Raw genomic sequence first — 18,767 nt, 5'->3', positions numbered from 1 at the left:
AAATAGGAGAATTTTGATAAGAACAATCTCAAAACCATTTTTTCATTATGAATATAATTTGCCGGTGCGTTTTTTCTGTTCCTTATCCTACTGCTGTAGCTTTACTCCACTACAAATTACACATAGCTAATATTATATTAGAATTTGCATTTAAAGATGAAATTCTTCCAGTGATATCCCAAGATTAAATAACTTGTCGCCCTTTCAAACTACTAAAAAAAAACCACACACACACTCACACACAAAAAACAAGACGTGGTGTAATGTCAGGAGATGACGAGGAACTCCTGAATGCATCATCGTCAGTAGGAACAAAGCTATGGCGGAAGTCAAGTACTACGGAGGGACAGTTATTGCAGTTACACCAGAATCCCGTCGATAACATAAGAGCAGCTAGAAACCTTTTTAACTCACATACATGAGGCGAAAGGCGTTAGAGACAATTAGTAAAAATGGACAAAAACGATCTAACTTCAGGGTCTGAGGAGGGGATTGACTGGGGAGGAAGTGCAGCTCAAGAAGGGAAGATTATAAAGAAGATGAAAACCTTACCAAAGAATGTGCACACTGGTCTCCCTACCCCACTTGCAGACCCTGTGAAATTCTCTCTGGTTAAAGGAGAGTACCTCTACTTCTACTATGGCTGTGATGGGCAAGATGACAGAGGATGGGGATGTGGCTACCGCACTATTCAGACAATGGCTTCCTGGCTGTGTTATAACTTGTCTCCACCTAAGGGCCAACACAGACCCCCACCGAGTCTCCCAGAAACCCAGCAAGCCTTGGTCTCCATGGGGGACAAGCCAGGCTCATTCTCAGGCTCCAGGGAGTGGATCGGGACATTTGAAGCTTCCCTGGTCCTTGACTATTTCTATGATGTTCCCTGCAAGTTGGTACACATCAGAGGTGGAGGGGTAGAGCTGGAACAGGTTGCAGTGGAAGAGCTCCATCAGCACTTTCAGAAGCATGGATGTCCAGTCATGATGGGAGGGGACAGGGACAACTCCTCGAAGGGAATAGTAGGCGTATGCACTGACGACAAGGGGAGCCACTTGTTAATTGTTGACCCTCACTATTATGGAGGTCAGCTGGAGAAGGAGGAGTTGCAGAGGCGAGGGTGGGTGGCGTGGAAAAGAGTGTCATCTCTGGATCAGTCTTCATTTTATAATCTATGCATGCCTCAGACTGCCAAAAAATGAACATGAAATAAGTAACAGAACTATCTGTTACAGACCTGCAAACTATTTCATTATTTGTGTGGATGAACTCAGGAAAATGTCAGACTTCCTAATAGATACAATTCAGTATCAGTGTCAACAAGTGTCTTATTAGGAGAAACTGTACAGTACTGTTTGCATTTGTGTTTTACAGGGAGCTGTAGTGCCATCATGTGGATGAAATCAATAATGACAAAGTATAGTAGTAAAGTGACATTTAAATGATTAACATGCCTTCTTTATGGCTCAATAAAAAGCCTGTTGAATCTCAGATCTCCTGAGATACATTAAATATTCTCCTCAATAGTTTATTGGTCTAAGTTTTGTCTTTATTCATTTATTGTATATAACACCCCTACTGTGAGATGAATATGCAAATGAGGCCCCAAGATCAAAAATGTTGAAGTAGGACTTAAGAATGACACAACTGTTGTACTGGAGGATATGTGAGAAATATTAACATTGAATATTTATTCAACTAAGGGGTTGCAAGTGTGGAAATTGCCTTCTTTTCCAACAATATGTTTGATCAATTGATTGCATTTTGTGAGCTGACATTAGATTAATTGTTCAACAGTAAATTAATAAAATGCCCTAAATTCTCTGGCTCCAGCTGCTAAAATGTGATGAGACTCGCTTTTCTTTGTCTTATGTGATGGTAAACTGGATATCTTTGAATTGGTTTCCAGCCTTTGGTTTCCAGGTTATTGTGATGGGCACTTTCTTGACCTTTAATAGATGAAACAATTAATTGAGGAAAATAATCTGCAGATTAACCAATGATGAAAATAATTGTTGCAGTCCTGTTGGACTAAATTAGACAGACTTCATTCAGTTACTCATTTTATTGCTACATACAATATAATTTTGCATCATATCTCAGTTTCTTTTTGAGCTACAAGAACCCCAAACATTTCTACAGTCAGGTGCTAAAGATATTTTCTAACACATAACTCATAACAGAGATCACATCCACTTTGTCTCAGTTATCTTGCACACAGTCATTGTAGAAAATCTGGAAGTTCTTGTCCACATCCATCCTCCCCTTGAGGAATTTCTCCAGGTTCTTGAGGGGAACCTCTACCATGTGGTTGTTGATACGATCATTCATCCCATAAGCTCCAAAAACAGGGAACTTGTAGCGTACGAAATATGGTGCATTTTGGTCGAATGCAGTGCAGCAGTAAGCAGACCACATGTACTCTGGTACAGCCACTCGGTCCAGATTGTTGCGACGGATCGTGTGTCCAGTGGTGGTGACCCCAGTGACCACGAAGGCCTTGCCACGGCAATAGTTGTTGAGGCGTTTGCGGATGAGGTCCTGGTGTTCCGCCCAGGGACCCATGTTGAACTCCCTGATCTGAGGCACCACATTTGTCAAGCTGTAGGTGGAGGCTTTGTCCATAGGGTCAGCCTGATGCTCGTCAGGATTTAGTTGGCCACGTTCGTACTGAACTACATCAGCATAGTCTTCCAGGACTGCCTGGCTGTCCTCAAAGTTCATATGCATGCTTGTAGATTGGGGGAAGGGTTCCATGTTACTGGTGCTTTTTTCTGAGGCCAACTATAGAAGGAGAGAGAGAAGAAACCAGCACAATAATGCCGTAAATTCATTTGACAGTTTCATTACTTGTGAAAAGTTTCAGCAGAATATAATTATTCGCTCATCCTTTGATAAGAGAATTTACTACATTCACAAAAAAAAACATTTGCAAGTGAAATAATTTGCCTAACTAATGTAATAGAGCATAAAACAAGACTATCTGATTGAATAACATTTCATATCCAGTAAAATAACTTAACTCAAGCTTACTTTGTTCATAGCTACAGTAATATAGTTTTCCCAGTTGTATAAATTCCTGGGTAGGTGTGAGTATATAAGATATGTTTTCGTGTTTGCAGACTATATGGATTCCTTTCATAATGATGCAGATAGATGTACATTAGTTTTGTATGTTATACTGTATAACATACTGTAGTTACATCCACAGAGATGGCACACCTACCCACAATGAATTTGGATTAAAAGAACACTTACCTGGGGTTCAAACATCCAAGGGAAGTCCACCTTCTTCTCCCCATCTGACTTCTTGAATGTATAGGCAGAATAGATGGGGATGTGTTTGTTGGGGTCATACAGAGTGACATAGCGGGGTTTATCCTCGTAGCGCTGGCAGATCTTCTTAAAGGACCTGCTGAGGTAGCCTCGAGGTGGAGTACCCATGTACAGAGAGTCCTTACAGCGCTCTGCATGGTTGAAGTCCCCCACCACTCCCGCCTGGGCCCCTTGTAGCAACACACAGGTCAGCACCATCACGACAGCTGCCAGGGGCAAGGCATACTTCTCAGATGTAGGTATCATCCTGACAGCTCTGTTTCCCACTATATCTAATCTTCTGTATGCCTTTAGACCTCTCTACTCCTGCTCGTATGTCTCTTTCTCAACTGTAACACACCTCTGCAAATCCACTATTGTCTAACAAGTACAGCCTCTGTCCCAGCTCTATCAAGACTCAACATTATTTCCCTTCCTGCCTCATCTGTAGTTTAAGCAGACTGGTGCCCCATTGTAAAGTCTTTTCCATATATTCAAAGTGCCACAAGTGTCGTAGGAGTAATTCAAAAGAAGTGAATGTTATCATTCTTTGAAAGCATTTTATAGCTGTGGAATACAGAGAACAAAAATGACACTGAGTTCATTATGAATATGGAAGAAGTATAATTTCCCCTTTCTTTAAAGTTCTACACAAATACTTTGAGTAACGATGTTTTGCATTAAGCCTTGTTTTTGTGTGTTGAGACAGAGGGTTATAGTTTAGGAGTGAGAATGAAAGTAAAAAATGCAGGTCAGGGAGAAACTGAATTTTTAGTGATGGCAATCCTTGGATCCTCTAAATCCACACCTCTCTTTTTATTACATGGATACAAAGTAATAAGAGTATAAGTATAGACATCCACACTCTACATCCGGTATATATACCAATGAGCTGTTCTTGAGTGTGTTATATGTAAGGACCACAGCAGTTTTAACCTATAGTATGAAAGTCTTGGCGATTTTAATTAGATTCTGTTCACTGCTAGTTACACAGTATGTTGTTTCATTCTGAAAGAAGCTTAGATCTAAATATAAAATGAGAAGTATGAGATCAAGACCCAAAAAAGGCCTTAAAGTCTTCATATTGTTTCCTGTTTTTATAGTAAGCAAATGCAGTTTTCATAATTTGTTACTTTTGTGAAAGATGTATAATATCACAGAAATGCTCGTGATGCTCATGTTAAAATAAAACTTCAAAGACAGTTCAGTCACAGATTGGAAATGTTTATTACTGCAGATTTGACAAGGCAGGTACATTACTGTTACATTTTCAGTCTGACTAATGACAAGTTATTCTAAATCAACTGTTCAAGTAGGAGCACTGGTAACACATTTAGTCTCATAGAGTGTATCATAACAAACAATTATGAACTTTTCTGGGGAAGACTGATCAGACACAATAAAATGTAATGTGATGTGATTCTAAGATACTCGAGGCAAAATGCAAAATAGCTGCCCTATAGCAAAAATATTTTTCTATTCAGTTTGACTGAGGGCTGGGATACAGTCACCCACAAAAATCTGAAAGCTCTGGTCTACATAGGTTGTCTTCCTGAGGAACTCCTTAAGCTTCTGGACAGGGATTTCAACCATCTCGTTATTCTTCTCATTGAGGCCATAGTAAGCAAAAGATGGGAACTTATAGCGTTCGTCATAAGGTGCATTGTGGTCGTAGTCCTCACAGCAATAAGCTGACCACAAGTAGGTGGGAACTGCAATGCGGTTGATGTTGTGCCGGCGGATCATCTTCCCCGAGGTGGTGATGCCTGTGACAATGTAGGCTGTTCCCCGGCAATAGTTGTTGAGTCGTTTGCGGATAATGTGCTCCTGTTTGTTCCAGACTCCGTTGTTGAATTCGGGTACTACAGGTACGACGTTGGTCAGGGTGTAGGTGGAGGCCTTGTCATCAAGCTCATCATGATGCTCGTCTGGGTTGAGGGTACCACGTTCGTAGAGGATGGCGTTTGTGTAATCATCCAGAACAGCTTGGGCATCCTCAAAATTCATGTGAATGTAACCATGTGGGAAAGGCTGCATCTCATCTGTATCAGAGGATGTGGATAGCTGCGTAGACAAGCAGACAGACCCAGGACAAATGAGAGGATGCAGGTAAAGAGATATGATACATATTATATATGACATCTGTATGAACTGAAGCATTTGCACAAGAATATTAACAAGATTTCAATACAGAAAAAGGTTGCTTAGAATGTTTAACCCTCTATTTTTATTATTATTTTTTTATCAGTATTTTATTTTATTTATTTTATTTTTTATTATTTTTTCTTTACCTGAGGTTCATACATCCAAGGCACATCCACGCATCTCTCTCCATCTGTGCGTTTGAAGATGTAGGCAGAGTAGACAGGTATATGGTCCATGGTGTTGTACAGAGTCACGTAGCGTGGCTTCTTGTTATAACGCTGACAAATGAATTGGAGGGAGTGGTGCTGTAGCCCTGTTGGCGGTGTTCCCATGTAGAGGAATTCTCTGCACTCTGGAGACAACACTTTCTCCACTCTCCCTCTGACAGCTGATGTCATTATGTTGACTAGCAAGAAAGCTATCTGTGCCCAAAATGCCATAGTCAGTATGGCTTTGATGCAGTCGGATCCTGGATGCGTGCTAGAAGGGTATTTCTGAAGAAGGAAAAATCAAGAGCAACACTGTTCCTGATGTTCATGAATCTCTCCTCTTTAAAAGTATATCCCTGTGAGCTGCTACAAATGTCCCTATACCTGGCCATGGAGCTCAAACAGCTTCTACAGGTTTCACGCTCTGTTCTCTGTGATCAGGACTCAGTATGCAAAACAATGCACATCTTGCCACCCAACTGCTACAGTGTATGGCCATTGGCCAATGGCAAAGACATGTGTGTTCTCTCATTGGTGGAGAGGGAGGTAGGATCCCACAGACCCTTTGGTAAGTCAAACGTCACAGATTCAACTGGCCTGCCTGTCCTCTCCTCTTGTGAAAACAGTCAAGCTAAACACCAGTTGCTTTAAACAAGGAAACCAAGTGAGCACTTCCTGCAAATGGAAACTGGTAGCTTGTCTTTCACACATTTACATGACAGTTGCTGTTGCCTAACACTTATCTTCAGCCTGGTGCACACTCTTTGCTAGGAGTATGACAGTGACAAAGGTAGATGCTTTCATCTAGAAAAAACAAGGGTTGCTGCTGCTTTGGTATCCATTTTCACATTACAAACAAGTGTACGCACACCTGGAATATCTCCCTTTCGGCTTAATGTACTGCTGTGGGTTGTTTGGAAAATCCAATTTCCCATCCTTCTTAGCTATATTATTTGGTATATCTGGTGGTGTTGCATCTTTGCTCTGCAAAGAACTTAAATGCAAGGCACATAAAGTGGAAACAGCTTGTCTTGTCAACATAAAAATAAAGATTCTGCTTTGTTTTTCTTTTTCAGGTAACAAGACAGAAACACCAGCAAGACCTCAAAGTCATCTGGAAGTGTCTTCTGCTGTCACACTCTGAGTTTCTAGTGTCTGAGAGTGAAAATACAGCGGGAAAACAGCAAAATCGAAGACAGGACGGCTTCACCCTGCATGCAATGAAATATCTTTCGTGTGCTGAAAGCTTCACCTGTTGTGCTCCCTCCCTGATACCAAATTTTTAAAGAACCCCCCATGTCTGAAATTCTCCATTAACCTTGATGTGTGAAAGAATTAGGGGAAGAAAGGAAAGGGGGCTGAGAGAAGTAGAGGAGACAGGCCTGTTGAGTGACATTTTGTCTGGGTGTCCAGGCTATTTTGTGCTAGGGGAGGCAACACCAGTCATTGACATTACACTAGCTGGCAGAGCGGCACACACACATAGTCTGGAGAGGCCTCCTTCTCCTCTATGAGTCCCTCTTGTAGCCCCCTTGAGGTGCTGAGCTGAAGTTGAACCTGGCTGGATGCAGCAGTCTGCACTTCACAGTCCATGTCCGGGATTGCAGAGATGATGCCTTCTCTGGCAGAGAAAAGCTTTTATCGTAATCCATCAGGTGAAAAGTCTTGGAGCGATGGTCAAACTTCTTGAAGATGGCTCTGACCATATATCAACCCGCTACAGTGCAGACCTCAAGCAGAAGAGGTGTAGGTCCATACTGAGAGAGACAGGGAGCTGCTGAGTCAGTCAGCAGTCTTCCAACCTGAAGCAGCTTCAGTTTTGTCTTCAGAACCGTGTTCACCACCGCTGGGACCACTGGCACAGTGCTCTGCTCAAGTTCCAAGAGCTCTGCTGGCTTTGCATCCCTTGCAGAGACTGGACGAAGCTGAGTGCCACCAAAATGCCACAGCAGTTTGCTGTGCAGTGATGGAATAAATGTTTGTACAGACTCCTCCGCTTTTATGCGGATGTTTGACACAAACATCTGAAGGTGCTCCAGTGTTACCTTCCTGAACAGCAGCTGTGAAAGCCGCTTTTCATTTTCCAGCTCTTCTTGGACCTCTTGCTCCATTTGGGCGAGACAGAGTCTCCTCGCTCTGGTCCAGGCCTGTCAGCAACACAGTGATAGCAAAAGTCTGCCTCCAGTGAGTCTCAACAGTGAGATGATAAAAGTGATGGTAGACTAATGTTATGATATGACAGACATGCAGGTTTAAATATCACACTACAGTCTGAAGATTCAATATGTTTTACTCACCAGTTCACCTATGAGGAGATGTTTTATCTCTAATCTCCCAATCATTTCCTGAAACCTGTAAGAATAAAAAAGATTGTGTTATCTTCTACAACTTTTCATGTTTGTAAAAAATCTCAGAGAACAAAACACATCAAAGCACGGAACTGATATTTAAATGAAGGAACCAAACACAGAAATGAATGCATGTATGCATTAAATTATTATATTTTTTTCATAAAAGCTTGCCCTCAGCAGAGAATTTACAGAATCTACATCTTTCAAACCATACTTGGCCAACTTTCCCCTAACAGACAAAATAATTACAAATATAATACTATATACCATTCATAAATGTTAATAGTTGTAAATATATAGGTTTGAGTTTAAAAAAAAGAAGGCGGGTGATTTTTGTCTTTTTGTCAACAAATACCATGAAGAGGTCAAAACTGACAAGTTCATCCTACTAACAAGTAGGCTATTGTGTGTGTATCCAAAGCCGGTATATCCTCTGTGCCACAGACCTTCACTGTTGTCCAAAAACTATTAAAATCACATTAATAAGCCACTAAATTGTAGTTTATTTTGAGTCAGTCTCCCATACACCATCCTGCTGCTGTAAATACTCACTAGCACAATATAGTTTAATCTTGCAGCTGAAAATAGCAGCTGTTCTGCATGGTTTGTTTGTGGTTGAGTGACATTTATTAAAAACTCAAGCCTTATCTTTTAAATGTTTGACTGAGAAAACACTACAGTTGATAACAGTAAGGTCCATGCTGTAAAGGTATGAAAGAACCACACTAGTGGTATTGCATATTTTAGTCCTTTTACTGCAAATCAAGTTTACTTTGAATGTAGCTTTTCTATTGTTCCATTTGGTTTTCATTCATTTTCTGCATCATATGAAAATCAATTAGCAGACTTGAAACTTGCTTATTGTGTAATCCCTCATAGTGAACATCAAGTCTTCATTATTTTTTCTGAAAGTCACATTATTGTTAAGAGATAATGCAAAGTTTCAAAACTGCATTACCACATAAGGACAAAAATTAACACTGACCTGATGTTTTTTTTCATTATTGTCCATCACTTTGATCCAGACTAGAATATCACTTCAGATTTTGTACAAAACTCATGACTTTGTGCTCAGTGCTTATAAGTAAATGACAGAATGCTAACACGCTAAGCCAACATGGCAAAAATGGTAAACATTACCTGCTAAACATCAGCATGTTCATGTCATGGTGAGCATGATAGCATGCTGTCATTAGCATATAGCACTATGCACGGCTATGCTATGATAGTGTGCCTGTACACTCATTATTTAATTTTTTAAATTCATTTTTTACATTTTGCATTATAGAATTAGATGGGTATTGCATGTGAGCTGTGGAGCTGCTGGAATTTTGTTGGTGGCTGCCTGTCCGTGAGCAGGCTCATGAACAAACATGATATCCTATTGTTGAATGTTTCCTCTCCCTCTGTCCTCTGTGTTTTCCACCATCTCTCCATCTACCTGGTTTATATTTATATGTCAGAGTCAGAAAGTGAAAGACAGAGAGACAGAGAAGCAGTAGATTACCCTACGAGCATCTGTCACACAATATGTTCAAATGTGCATTTTCGAGGAAAAAAAAAAACAGAAATTCACACATTTCCTTTTTTTTATGTTTATCAGATTACAGAAAAGAAAGTTCTGACAATGAGTAAAAAATAAAAGCTTGATCAAAAATGAATCCCTTTTTTCAGGAATAATTTATTGGATATGAGTAAGTGGAGACTGACAGGAACCACAGGGAGAGAGAATGACATGCAGCAAAGGTCACTGGCTAGATTCAAACCAGAATGCCCGTAAAAACTTAATTAGTGAATATCTGTTCATACTCAGCCACTTGGACTCTCATTTACTGTTGTCACTCTAAATACCTCTACATGATTTCCATCAAATATGTGAAGACTCGGCTCCCTCTGTTGATAGCAACTATGTTGTCCATTAACGCAATAAAGTACATAATGATGACAACTAAATAGTGTCAAAGATGGGACATAGGCCAAGTAAAAAGTAAAATATGACACATTATATTTATTCTAGTGATTAATAACAGTTTTGCAAACACTTGGTAGCCTAGTGTGTGCAAAACTGTATTATAAAGGAGTATAGTAGTCAGAGTGTATGAGTGTGTCCTGTGACTGGTGGATCAAAGAAGACAGTAAACATTGTTGATATAGCATTTGACTAAACTGCAACAGTGTATCTTAATCAAACAGTGGAGCCACTATGTATGTACCTGTTAAATTACACTCCTTACAAGTCACTAAAGTGTCCAGAGAGTTTCATCCCCTTTCCTGATGAACAACTTCTGGATAAATCATTTGAAATGAAAGTCTCCCCCAAAAACTGCAATCAAAAAACACTGGAGAAAATGTGTAATATGAATGCAAGGATATTATGGAAAAAGGCAACAAAACAGCTTGTTTTTTGTTTTGTTTTTTTCTTTTATTCATAAAAAAAAGCATCTATCATGCAGCATCTAGTCAAGATTTCAACTCGTTTGACATTGATATAATTAAAAAGTCATATGACAGGTCTATCAACTGTTGTCAGTGATCAATGATAGCGCTTTGTAAAGATTAAATTCATTGATTCATAATCAATTTACAAACAAACATCCAATATTCTTAATATGTTGAAACCAGTACTTACACTTTCAATTGTGGTGTGTAAAGAAGCAGAGTATAGTGGCAGTAATGTGGCCCAGTGAGGACTGTTTCTGATGTGATATTATACACTGCAAGATCATCCTGTGAAATGCAAAAGAATGATGGCCAGAGGGACCCACAGAATGTCAGAGGTACTCGTTGTTAAACTCTGTTGTTAAAGCCACTATGAGCTAAGTTCCCCATGAAAAATATTCTCACCCTCTTCTTGCCTGTTGTACTGCATGCTATTGCAAGTTTCACCAGCTTTTGGTTCAAACACACCATAGACTGTATACTTTATTAGTGTTAGAGATAGTATGTATTTATAATATTTTCTTTTAAAAAGTCAGTTTGCTAAATAATTATGCATTAATTTGTTCAGCACTGTGCAAGTTTACAGAGCACAAATGAGGTAGAGTATTTCCAGGGCTTCATAAACATTGTTATTAAATTTGATTTGAACATCTGAACCATGAAATCCAGATAGTATTATTTGACTTACATATGGACTTTGTTCTCATTTAAATATACATGAATGTGTGAATTAGAATAACACAAACCGAGTCAATGACACACAATACACGAAACAAATGATTTGAAAATTACCAATCAGGTCATTTTGGCTTGGATTGATATGCTGGATTAAAGAGGCAATAACCCTGATGATGTCATCAGAGTTATTTTGGGTCGGGCCACACTTTTTTATCAGGAAGCCTGCGTAACAAACTGGAGATAAGAGACATAAGCATTTATCAGGCAGGGAGGCTCAAATGAAAGACGCTATTGAGTTGCATGATGGGAAATGTAGGAAACTGTTTTTAGAATTTGGTATATACTTAATACTAAAAGTCAGGATATCCCAGGTTCTGCTGCTTTGATTTTGACAATTCCTCTCTTAATATCTCTCTTGTGAGTCTCTCCAACTTTATGGAAGTGTGGTACTAAATCACTGGAGTACCGCTTTAATGTGCAATTACATCTTCTTTCCTTTGGAGGTGCAAGTTAGTATATTCTGATATGGCCCATTTTCCCTTACTGCCACAGGCGGAGACCATAAAATCTGAATCTGAACCTCCCCCATTAGTCAACAAATGTCTCTATACTTTTTTGATATAATCCCTATTTAATTTATTAAAAACATGTGAAGCCAGGACTACTTAACACTGTCACTATTAAAGTTAATTGGGTGCTAGTCCAATTTATAGGTGCATTTCAGTATAAAGTTAGGATTCTTCATCATGGCTGTGCATCCAGTTCTCCCCTCTTACTGAAACACTAGTCAGGTCTCTCTTCTTCTTGAAGGGGTTTTCTGACACACAGCCCTTATAGAAAATAGTCAGGTCACTGTCTATGTCTTTCTGGCTCTTTAGGAAACTCTCCAGAGTCTTAAGAGGGACTTCCACCACACTGTGACCCGTCTGTTCATTCAGTGCATAGCCCCCATAACTGGGAAACATGAACCTCACCTCGTACGGTGAGTTACGATCGAACCGTGGGCAGCAGTACGCCAGCCATAAGTGTTTGGGGATTGCCAAGCGGTCCCTTTTATCTCTCTGGATGGTTGCCCCAGAGATGGTTGCCCCCGTCACCATAAAAGATTTGCCAAGGCAGAAGTTGTTGAGGCGACGGCGAATGATGTCCAAGTAAGGGTTCCAGGAAGTGTCCAGGAAGTCTGTGATTAATGGGACCACATTGGTCAGGGTGTACGTGGAGGATTTGTCATCTGGTTCTGCTTGGTGCAGGTCAGGATTAAGTGGACCACGTTTATATTCTACAGCATCTGTGTAGTCCTCCAATACAGCCTGGCTGTCCTCAATCAGAGGGGGGGTGTCATCAGTGAGGGGAAGTGCTTTCATGTTACCACTCTCATCTTCGGAAACCAACTGTAGGAAAAAAAAGTGTCTTTTTTAAATGACTACAGCCCAAACGTCATGATTGTACACTGAAGCCAGTACAGACAAGCCTTAAGTTGTAGTATCTCTAATGAAATCTTAATTAAACCACCTTTTTCTCAAAAAAAGTTATCTTGATAGCAAAAGTCTGCCTCCAGTACCTGCCATAATAGCTGCAAGCACTAAACCCAATCTTCAAAATATCCTTTAATAAACAAATGGGTGATTTCATCAGTGCTACTTCTGTTTTTCTTTATGTGTAAGCTGTAGGGTCTTCAATAACAGATAGTTATTACTTCAAAAGTCAGTAGAGTAAAATAGAAACACATATTGTATGACAGTTCATCTTGTTATCACCTGACAAGTCATAACTACATTACTGCCCAGACAACTAATCAGCTTCTCTCAATCTTAACAGTAAGCAGTGTTGCTGTCTGTACCTGAGGCTCATACATCCAGGGTGTGTCCATCCTCCTCTTCCCATCAGACTTCTTAAAGACGTAAGCTGAGTAGAGGGGGAGGCGGCGACTGCTGTCATACAACGTGGAGTAGCGCAGTTTGTCTGCATACCTCTGGCAGATCTTCCTCAGGCTTGTTCCTCTGATCCCGACAGGTGGTATCTGCATGTAGAAAAAGTGTCCACAGTCTTTGAAGCTGTTTGACACGCTGGCACTCACCGGGGGTGATGCCAGCAGGAGGTAGAAGGACAGAAAGCAGGTGCAAAACAAGTGCATATTCATACAACTGGAGTAGATGGGTGTAAAAAAAAAGGAATCCGGGTTATTTCCTCATCAGGGGGTTTGACATGTCATGTCACGAATCAATATGAATGAATTAATTCCATGTGGTCGTGTACAATATGTCATCCTGTATTGGAGTTGCCCTTGTAATCTAGTAAAGTAATGGCTGTTGGACAGAGAATCAGTATGCAAAGAAGCAGTAGCTCAGAGTGGCTCTATTGGCTGGATAGCTGACTTATCTGCCCCTGCAATGTCTGTGCAGCCATGCATTTCTGCACAGACAGGCTGCGTTCATGTTCTTAAATGCTTCTAAATGATTTCATAAATTCACTCTGTTCACTGCATTTACCTAATTTAAGATAATAAACTAATGCAATGGGGGACCCACATCTCTGCATCTCTAAATACATTTGACATAAACTGCTTTCTATTGTTTATCTTCGCCTTTGCACTATGGGATCATGCAGTATGTGTCAGTAAAAACTGTATAAAGACAGCAAACAACAAAAAAACCCTTTGCAAGTAGTGCCATGGATGAATAAATGGGTTTTTATGATTGTATTCTGTTAACCATAGACTGTTAAGGAATGCATGAAACTATCAAAATGAGCAGTTATGTTGAATCAGAAAGATTCCCACAACTTTGTTTCCAACAACTTCTGCAAAACTAAATAAGTCTGTTGTTTCCATAAGCCTGCAGAGATGCACATCTACATGTGCATGCAAATGTTGCATAACACATCTGAGCTGATCACACCTTTTGTAAGGGCACTTGTGTATAGTAGTATGCACATCTGACAAGATAGTTCCTCTACCAAAAACACCCATAGGTTGATAGATCTGTCCAGATACAGAGATGGCTCCTCTTGAAGTAACGTTGTGGTGTTTGCATAACTGGAACATAGAAATTTAAAACAGAGGAGTAACAAATTACTTGTAAAGGTGCAAGTGATACATGCGCAATAAGCAACTATATATATTCAGCCAGAGAGCATTTTCAATATCATACCACCCCATAATTTTGCTATAAGAGCACAGGCTGATATGTTAGGTAAGTCAATATAACACTAAACGAATGTTTGGTAAATAAAATGCTTTTTGTATTGGGAATCATTTTGTGATCTACATCCAGTTACTCTTTTGGGTTAGAATAAAGTTGTTTTGTGTTCAGTTAAAGATTTTCTTGTCAGTCGTCTCAATTAAGTCAGGTTTTGTCCTTTATTTTCCTCTCTAAAAAAGCATCTGTATGGTTAATTGGAAGCTTGTTGTTTTATTATGCTTAATTTGGCTCTATAGTAAAACAGAATTTCGTTTTGTTTTTGGAAACACAACCAAAAGTACACTAGAATGGAACAATGAAGATATCCGACAAATGCTTGTGCTGTTTATAAAAATTAGCTCAGACTATCCCACAATTTAACAAGCAAGAGTTTTTCAGTGATTAATGGTAATGAGACAGCAGTTATTTTGAATGAGTGATGGTAAGACAACATATAGACTCAGCTGTTCTATAACTTACAAATCCGGCATTTTCTTATACAAATTCATATAAATAGTCTCACGAAAAAACCAACTTGAAAATAATTGCTGTGAAATTTTAGCACTTTGGCAATGCACAATTACCGTAAAAGTGCATTGACATTCGAAGGATATGTATCTACTGTCTTTTATGACACCAAACATTGTGCTGTTTTCAGCTGCTCGGGTAGTTATAAGTTCAGGTAGCCATATAGAATCTCATCACTGAGCTGAAAATTCATTTATGTAGTATATTGTTTGTGTGGTGGTATATAAACTCATGTCTAGTTTGTTTTCTTAGCAATCACAAATTTTGTATGAACACATATTTCATAGATTTTTGCACATATTTACATGTGTAACTCTCACTATTGTAACTCATTACTTACTTAAATATCAGTGATGAAAAAAAAGTTAAGTCTTTAGTTAGTTAGTTAGTTAAACTTTTATAGTGTCATGGTGTTCTATATTTTCATTCCAATAGATACAATTTGACATTGTGATTTGACCTATTAGCTCACTAAGGTATGAGCTGATATGGTGAGAGGTAAAACTGTAAATATCAAATTGAAAGTAATCTAACTTTCAGCAATCATCGTCTTTTGTTCACAGCATTCCAGACAGTGCTAGGTGCAGTGTGGCTGCTGCTGGCTGTATGCCACTTGGCCCAGCTCTCCTGCACCACAGGCCAAGCAGAACAGTGTAAAGCTGCGTGGACGGCACCTGAGACCAAACTAGCCGGACAGGGATTTGACGTGGTCACCATGAAGCGTACACAGGCCTACGTGATCGATGTGAACACCTAGTGACAGAAGAACAACTCCTGCACCCTTTGCAAAAACAACTGCGTGGGGGGGAAGCTTCAGAGTCTGCCTGTGGCTGTGCAGCACTAGAGGCTCCTGAAACCCAACTTGACGTTATCCTCCACTCTGTATGAATCCAGTGAAGTTTTTGTCATGGAGTGCAATACAGATGTTGAGCCCGGCTGGACATTAGGTCCGAACTTGAAGTTGTGTAGTTTGGGGTATGCAGTCTGAGGCTGCCAGGACTGTCATGCGTCAGTCCAAACAGGACAAGTTCAGCTTTATTAACCAAGAAGTGTAATGCATCTACTATAAGTGAGAAATCATACATATTTAAAGAGCAATTTCAGATTAAATTCATGTGAAAAATTTTAAAGTAATGTTTTACAAATAACAGTATTTGATTAGATTTGTATTATCTATGAGGACATCCTTACAGTTCCTCTTTATACCTAACAATTATTACGATGAGTTAGCTGTATCATGCAGAAAGGATGCTAATTAAAATCACAATATAAATTTCTTCTGTCTGTAATATGTGTATTGTTTTCTCTAAAAGTCTGTTTTCTTTCCGCTTCAATTACAGTCTGAAAAAACCCCCACCCCTCCACCCCATGTTTGTTCAGTCTATTATGAACCTACCACAGCAGTACAACAACCAGACCAAGCCAGATTACATTAAATTCCTGGCCACCTTTGGCACACATTACACGCACAAAGTCGATCTGGGTGGCAGAGTGAAGAGCGTCACTTCTGTGCAAATGTGCAAGGCGGCGTTGGATGGCTACACTGAGATGGAGGTGAGAATTTGCCTGAACGCTGAGGCAGCTGCAAGGGCAAGTGTCAAGAGTGCTGAAATTAAAGCTCAGGCAGAGTACTGCAGGAATGCCTTGAAAAGATATCAAAACATGAAGAGTTTTAGCCGTACATTCAAGCAGAGGTTCACCCAGGTGGTTGGGGGCTATTCAGGTAATATATCCAATCTCCACTTCTCTGCCAAGGTCAAACCCAATACCTTTCGTAAAAGCCTGAGAATCAAACCAGAAATTATCAGCTATGGCTTGCACCCGCTCTACCAGCTAGTTAAAGATCCTGTGAAGAAAAAGGCAGTGAAGAAGGCCACTGAAGACTACATTCTGCAACACGCTCTAATCAAATACTGCTCCAACAAGTGCACGCAGGGTTCCACTCCCAGCTCCCATGATCCATGTACTTGTCGACCCATCAGATGCATCACCGACAACTGCTGCCCTCAGCGGCGAGGCGTGGCCCACTTCACTGTAACCGTCAAACATGCCAGCGGCCTGTGGGGTGATGTATTCTCCCAAACTGATGGCTTTGTGAGGGTCTTGGGCAACCAGACCTTCCAGACCAAGGTCATCCACAACAACAATAACCCGCAGTGGAATGAAGATTTCTACCTGGGCACGGTTGAGCTGCCCCTGAAGACAGAGCTGAAGCTTGAGGTGTGGGATGAAGATAATCACTGGTATGACCGAGCCAATGACCTCTTGGGGTCTTGCACCAAATCAGTCAGAGCTGGGTCCTTCACCTCCATGTGTCCCATGAAACATGGCAACTTGTACTTCTCCTACAAGGCAGAGTGTGCCCCCGGGCTGAGAGGTGCCACTTGTTCAGAGTATAGCCCGTTCAGGATGAAAGTTGATCTCCTCGACCTGTACTCATCCCGCAATAGCCTGAATGTCAACCAGGACTTGCTGGTTCATCTGAAAGGGGGCCACACTGTGGATGACCCCCTGACCTTTGTCATGAGGGGAAACAAGGAGATGGATGTTCAAGCTCATCTGCCTCTTCTCAGTGAGTTGTGACTGGAATCCACTGATGGAGGAAAGTCAGTCTTTTTAGATTAAACATGTTCAAAATCACTCTGCAACCAGACACAAAAAAATGAATGTAATCAGCTTAAATAGGCTAACTTGCAACTACTGTAATAATATGTAACATTTACATTTACATTAATTCTACAATAGTTTTGTCAGATTTCTTTAAAACTGGATGCACTAGAGTAGCAGTAAGTGCAGTCTGTCATGGTTTGACAAACCTGTGACTGTCATGTTGAAAAATGAAACATTTTTTATGAGATCTGAGGATATGACTGCCCAATTGCATGAAAATAAAATCAAGAATAATAAGGATTTGAAAAGTTTTCAAATGTGGCAAGCTACAAAACACCTCAAGTTCTGTTCTGGTCCACTGTTGTGAGCTTTCTTTCTTCTTTTTCACTCTTAGATAATGAGTAGTTACTCTTTATTGTAAGTAACACACATAATGAATATGAGTCAGTCAATGACTTTACATTGTTGATATATCATTCCCTGTTTTGGTTGTTTATGTTCTGCCATACATTTAGAAGCAATTTCAACCCTTTTGTGGAATACAAATGCTTTGATGACGTTTTATAACACAATAAAATTGGTTTAAGCTGGTTTGTTGCCCTCTGGTGGTAAGTACAACGACAGACTACAACTCCACAGCCATTGATGAATACACATGTGTTAATGATTATCAAACTATTATTGAAGGTATTAATACTGCTATTAATGGTCATGTTATTTCTGCTGTCTATTAGATCTGTATTCATAACATGCAATCAATCTAAAAATATTAGGAATATTTGTACCTTTTTACACAATCCAATACAGCTACCCTGCAACAAATGCTACGTTTGAGAATGTTTTATTCACCACGTTTACATACAAGTGGGTGGACATAATATCAGAAACACATACAGTACTAGTCAAAAGTTTGGACACACTTTATTTTCTTATTTATGTATTTATTGGGACCATGTACAGTGTTAAACATAAATGTTACCGTTTGATGGGTTAGCTAATCGCTAATTTTTATCTGCAGGTCGCAATTAAAACATATAACAGCACAATAACAAACAGTACAAAGGAAAAAACACACAGGACACATAATACAAAATACAAAGCTACACACAATAGCACATCACATACACCCACAATGTCAACTAGAAATTAGTAATGTAAGCTTGTCAAATTAAAAGCATTTATCATTCAAATGAATGGGAAGGTGTGTCCAAACCTTTGACTGGTACGGTATGTGGTTAGATTAATCTGCTGATGACTAAGAGGAAATAATGAAGTGCTGAGCCCATGTTGACCCTCAGTTCCTCTCTCTGTACATT

At 39.8% G+C, this 18,767-nt stretch overlaps 5 protein-coding genes across 5 annotated transcripts; 2 read left to right on the top strand and 3 right to left on the bottom strand.

Annotated features, from left to right (window-relative positions):
• The first annotated feature begins 289 nt into the window (after positions 1-289).
• ufsp1 (UFM1-specific peptidase 1 (non-functional)) lies at positions 290-1,526 on the top strand. The gene has a single exon (XM_044340863.1). The coding sequence runs from the start codon at positions 453-455 to the stop codon at positions 1,197-1,199; it is 747 nt and encodes a 248-aa protein (XP_044196798.1). The 5' UTR covers positions 290-452; the 3' UTR covers positions 1,200-1,526.
• Positions 1,527-2,094: 568 nt separating this feature from the next.
• On the bottom strand, positions 2,095-3,579 carry si:dkey-85k7.10 (endonuclease domain-containing 1 protein). The gene is made up of 2 exons (XM_044342537.1): positions 3,256-3,579; positions 2,095-2,781 (listed from the first exon to the last, which is right to left on the bottom strand). The coding sequence occupies exons 1-2, from the start codon at positions 3,577-3,579 to the stop codon at positions 2,200-2,202; spliced, it is 906 nt and encodes a 301-aa protein (XP_044198472.1). The 3' UTR covers positions 2,095-2,199.
• Positions 3,580-4,524: 945 nt separating this feature from the next.
• On the bottom strand, positions 4,525-8,446 carry LOC122973762 (endonuclease domain-containing 1 protein-like). Its single transcript, XM_044341492.1, has 2 exons — positions 5,604-8,446; positions 4,525-5,376 (listed from the first exon to the last, which is right to left on the bottom strand). Exons 1-2 carry the CDS (start codon positions 5,895-5,897, stop codon positions 4,789-4,791), a joined length of 882 nt encoding a protein of 293 aa, XP_044197427.1. The 5' UTR covers positions 5,898-8,446; the 3' UTR covers positions 4,525-4,788.
• A 3,412-nt stretch (positions 8,447-11,858) lies between these two features.
• si:dkey-85k7.11 (endonuclease domain-containing 1 protein) lies at positions 11,859-13,161 on the bottom strand. Its single transcript, XM_044340532.1, has 2 exons — positions 12,975-13,161; positions 11,859-12,525 (listed from the first exon to the last, which is right to left on the bottom strand). Exons 1-2 carry the CDS (start codon positions 13,158-13,160, stop codon positions 11,866-11,868), a joined length of 846 nt encoding a protein of 281 aa, XP_044196467.1. The 5' UTR covers position 13,161; the 3' UTR covers positions 11,859-11,865.
• A 1,157-nt stretch (positions 13,162-14,318) lies between these two features.
• LOC122974498 (perforin-1-like) lies at positions 14,319-17,424 on the top strand. The gene is made up of 3 exons (XM_044342536.1): positions 14,319-14,325; positions 15,405-15,597; positions 16,182-17,424. The coding sequence occupies exons 1-3, from the start codon at positions 14,319-14,321 to the stop codon at positions 17,422-17,424; spliced, it is 1,443 nt and encodes a 480-aa protein (XP_044198471.1).
• The last annotated feature ends 1,343 nt before the right edge of the window (positions 17,425-18,767 follow it).

Source organism: Thunnus albacares, chromosome 22 (assembly GCF_914725855.1).
Source record: "Thunnus albacares chromosome 22, fThuAlb1.1, whole genome shotgun sequence".
Taxonomy (NCBI): domain Eukaryota; kingdom Metazoa; phylum Chordata; class Actinopteri; order Scombriformes; family Scombridae; genus Thunnus; species Thunnus albacares.
This window is presented reverse-complemented; position numbering and strand designations above follow the sequence as displayed.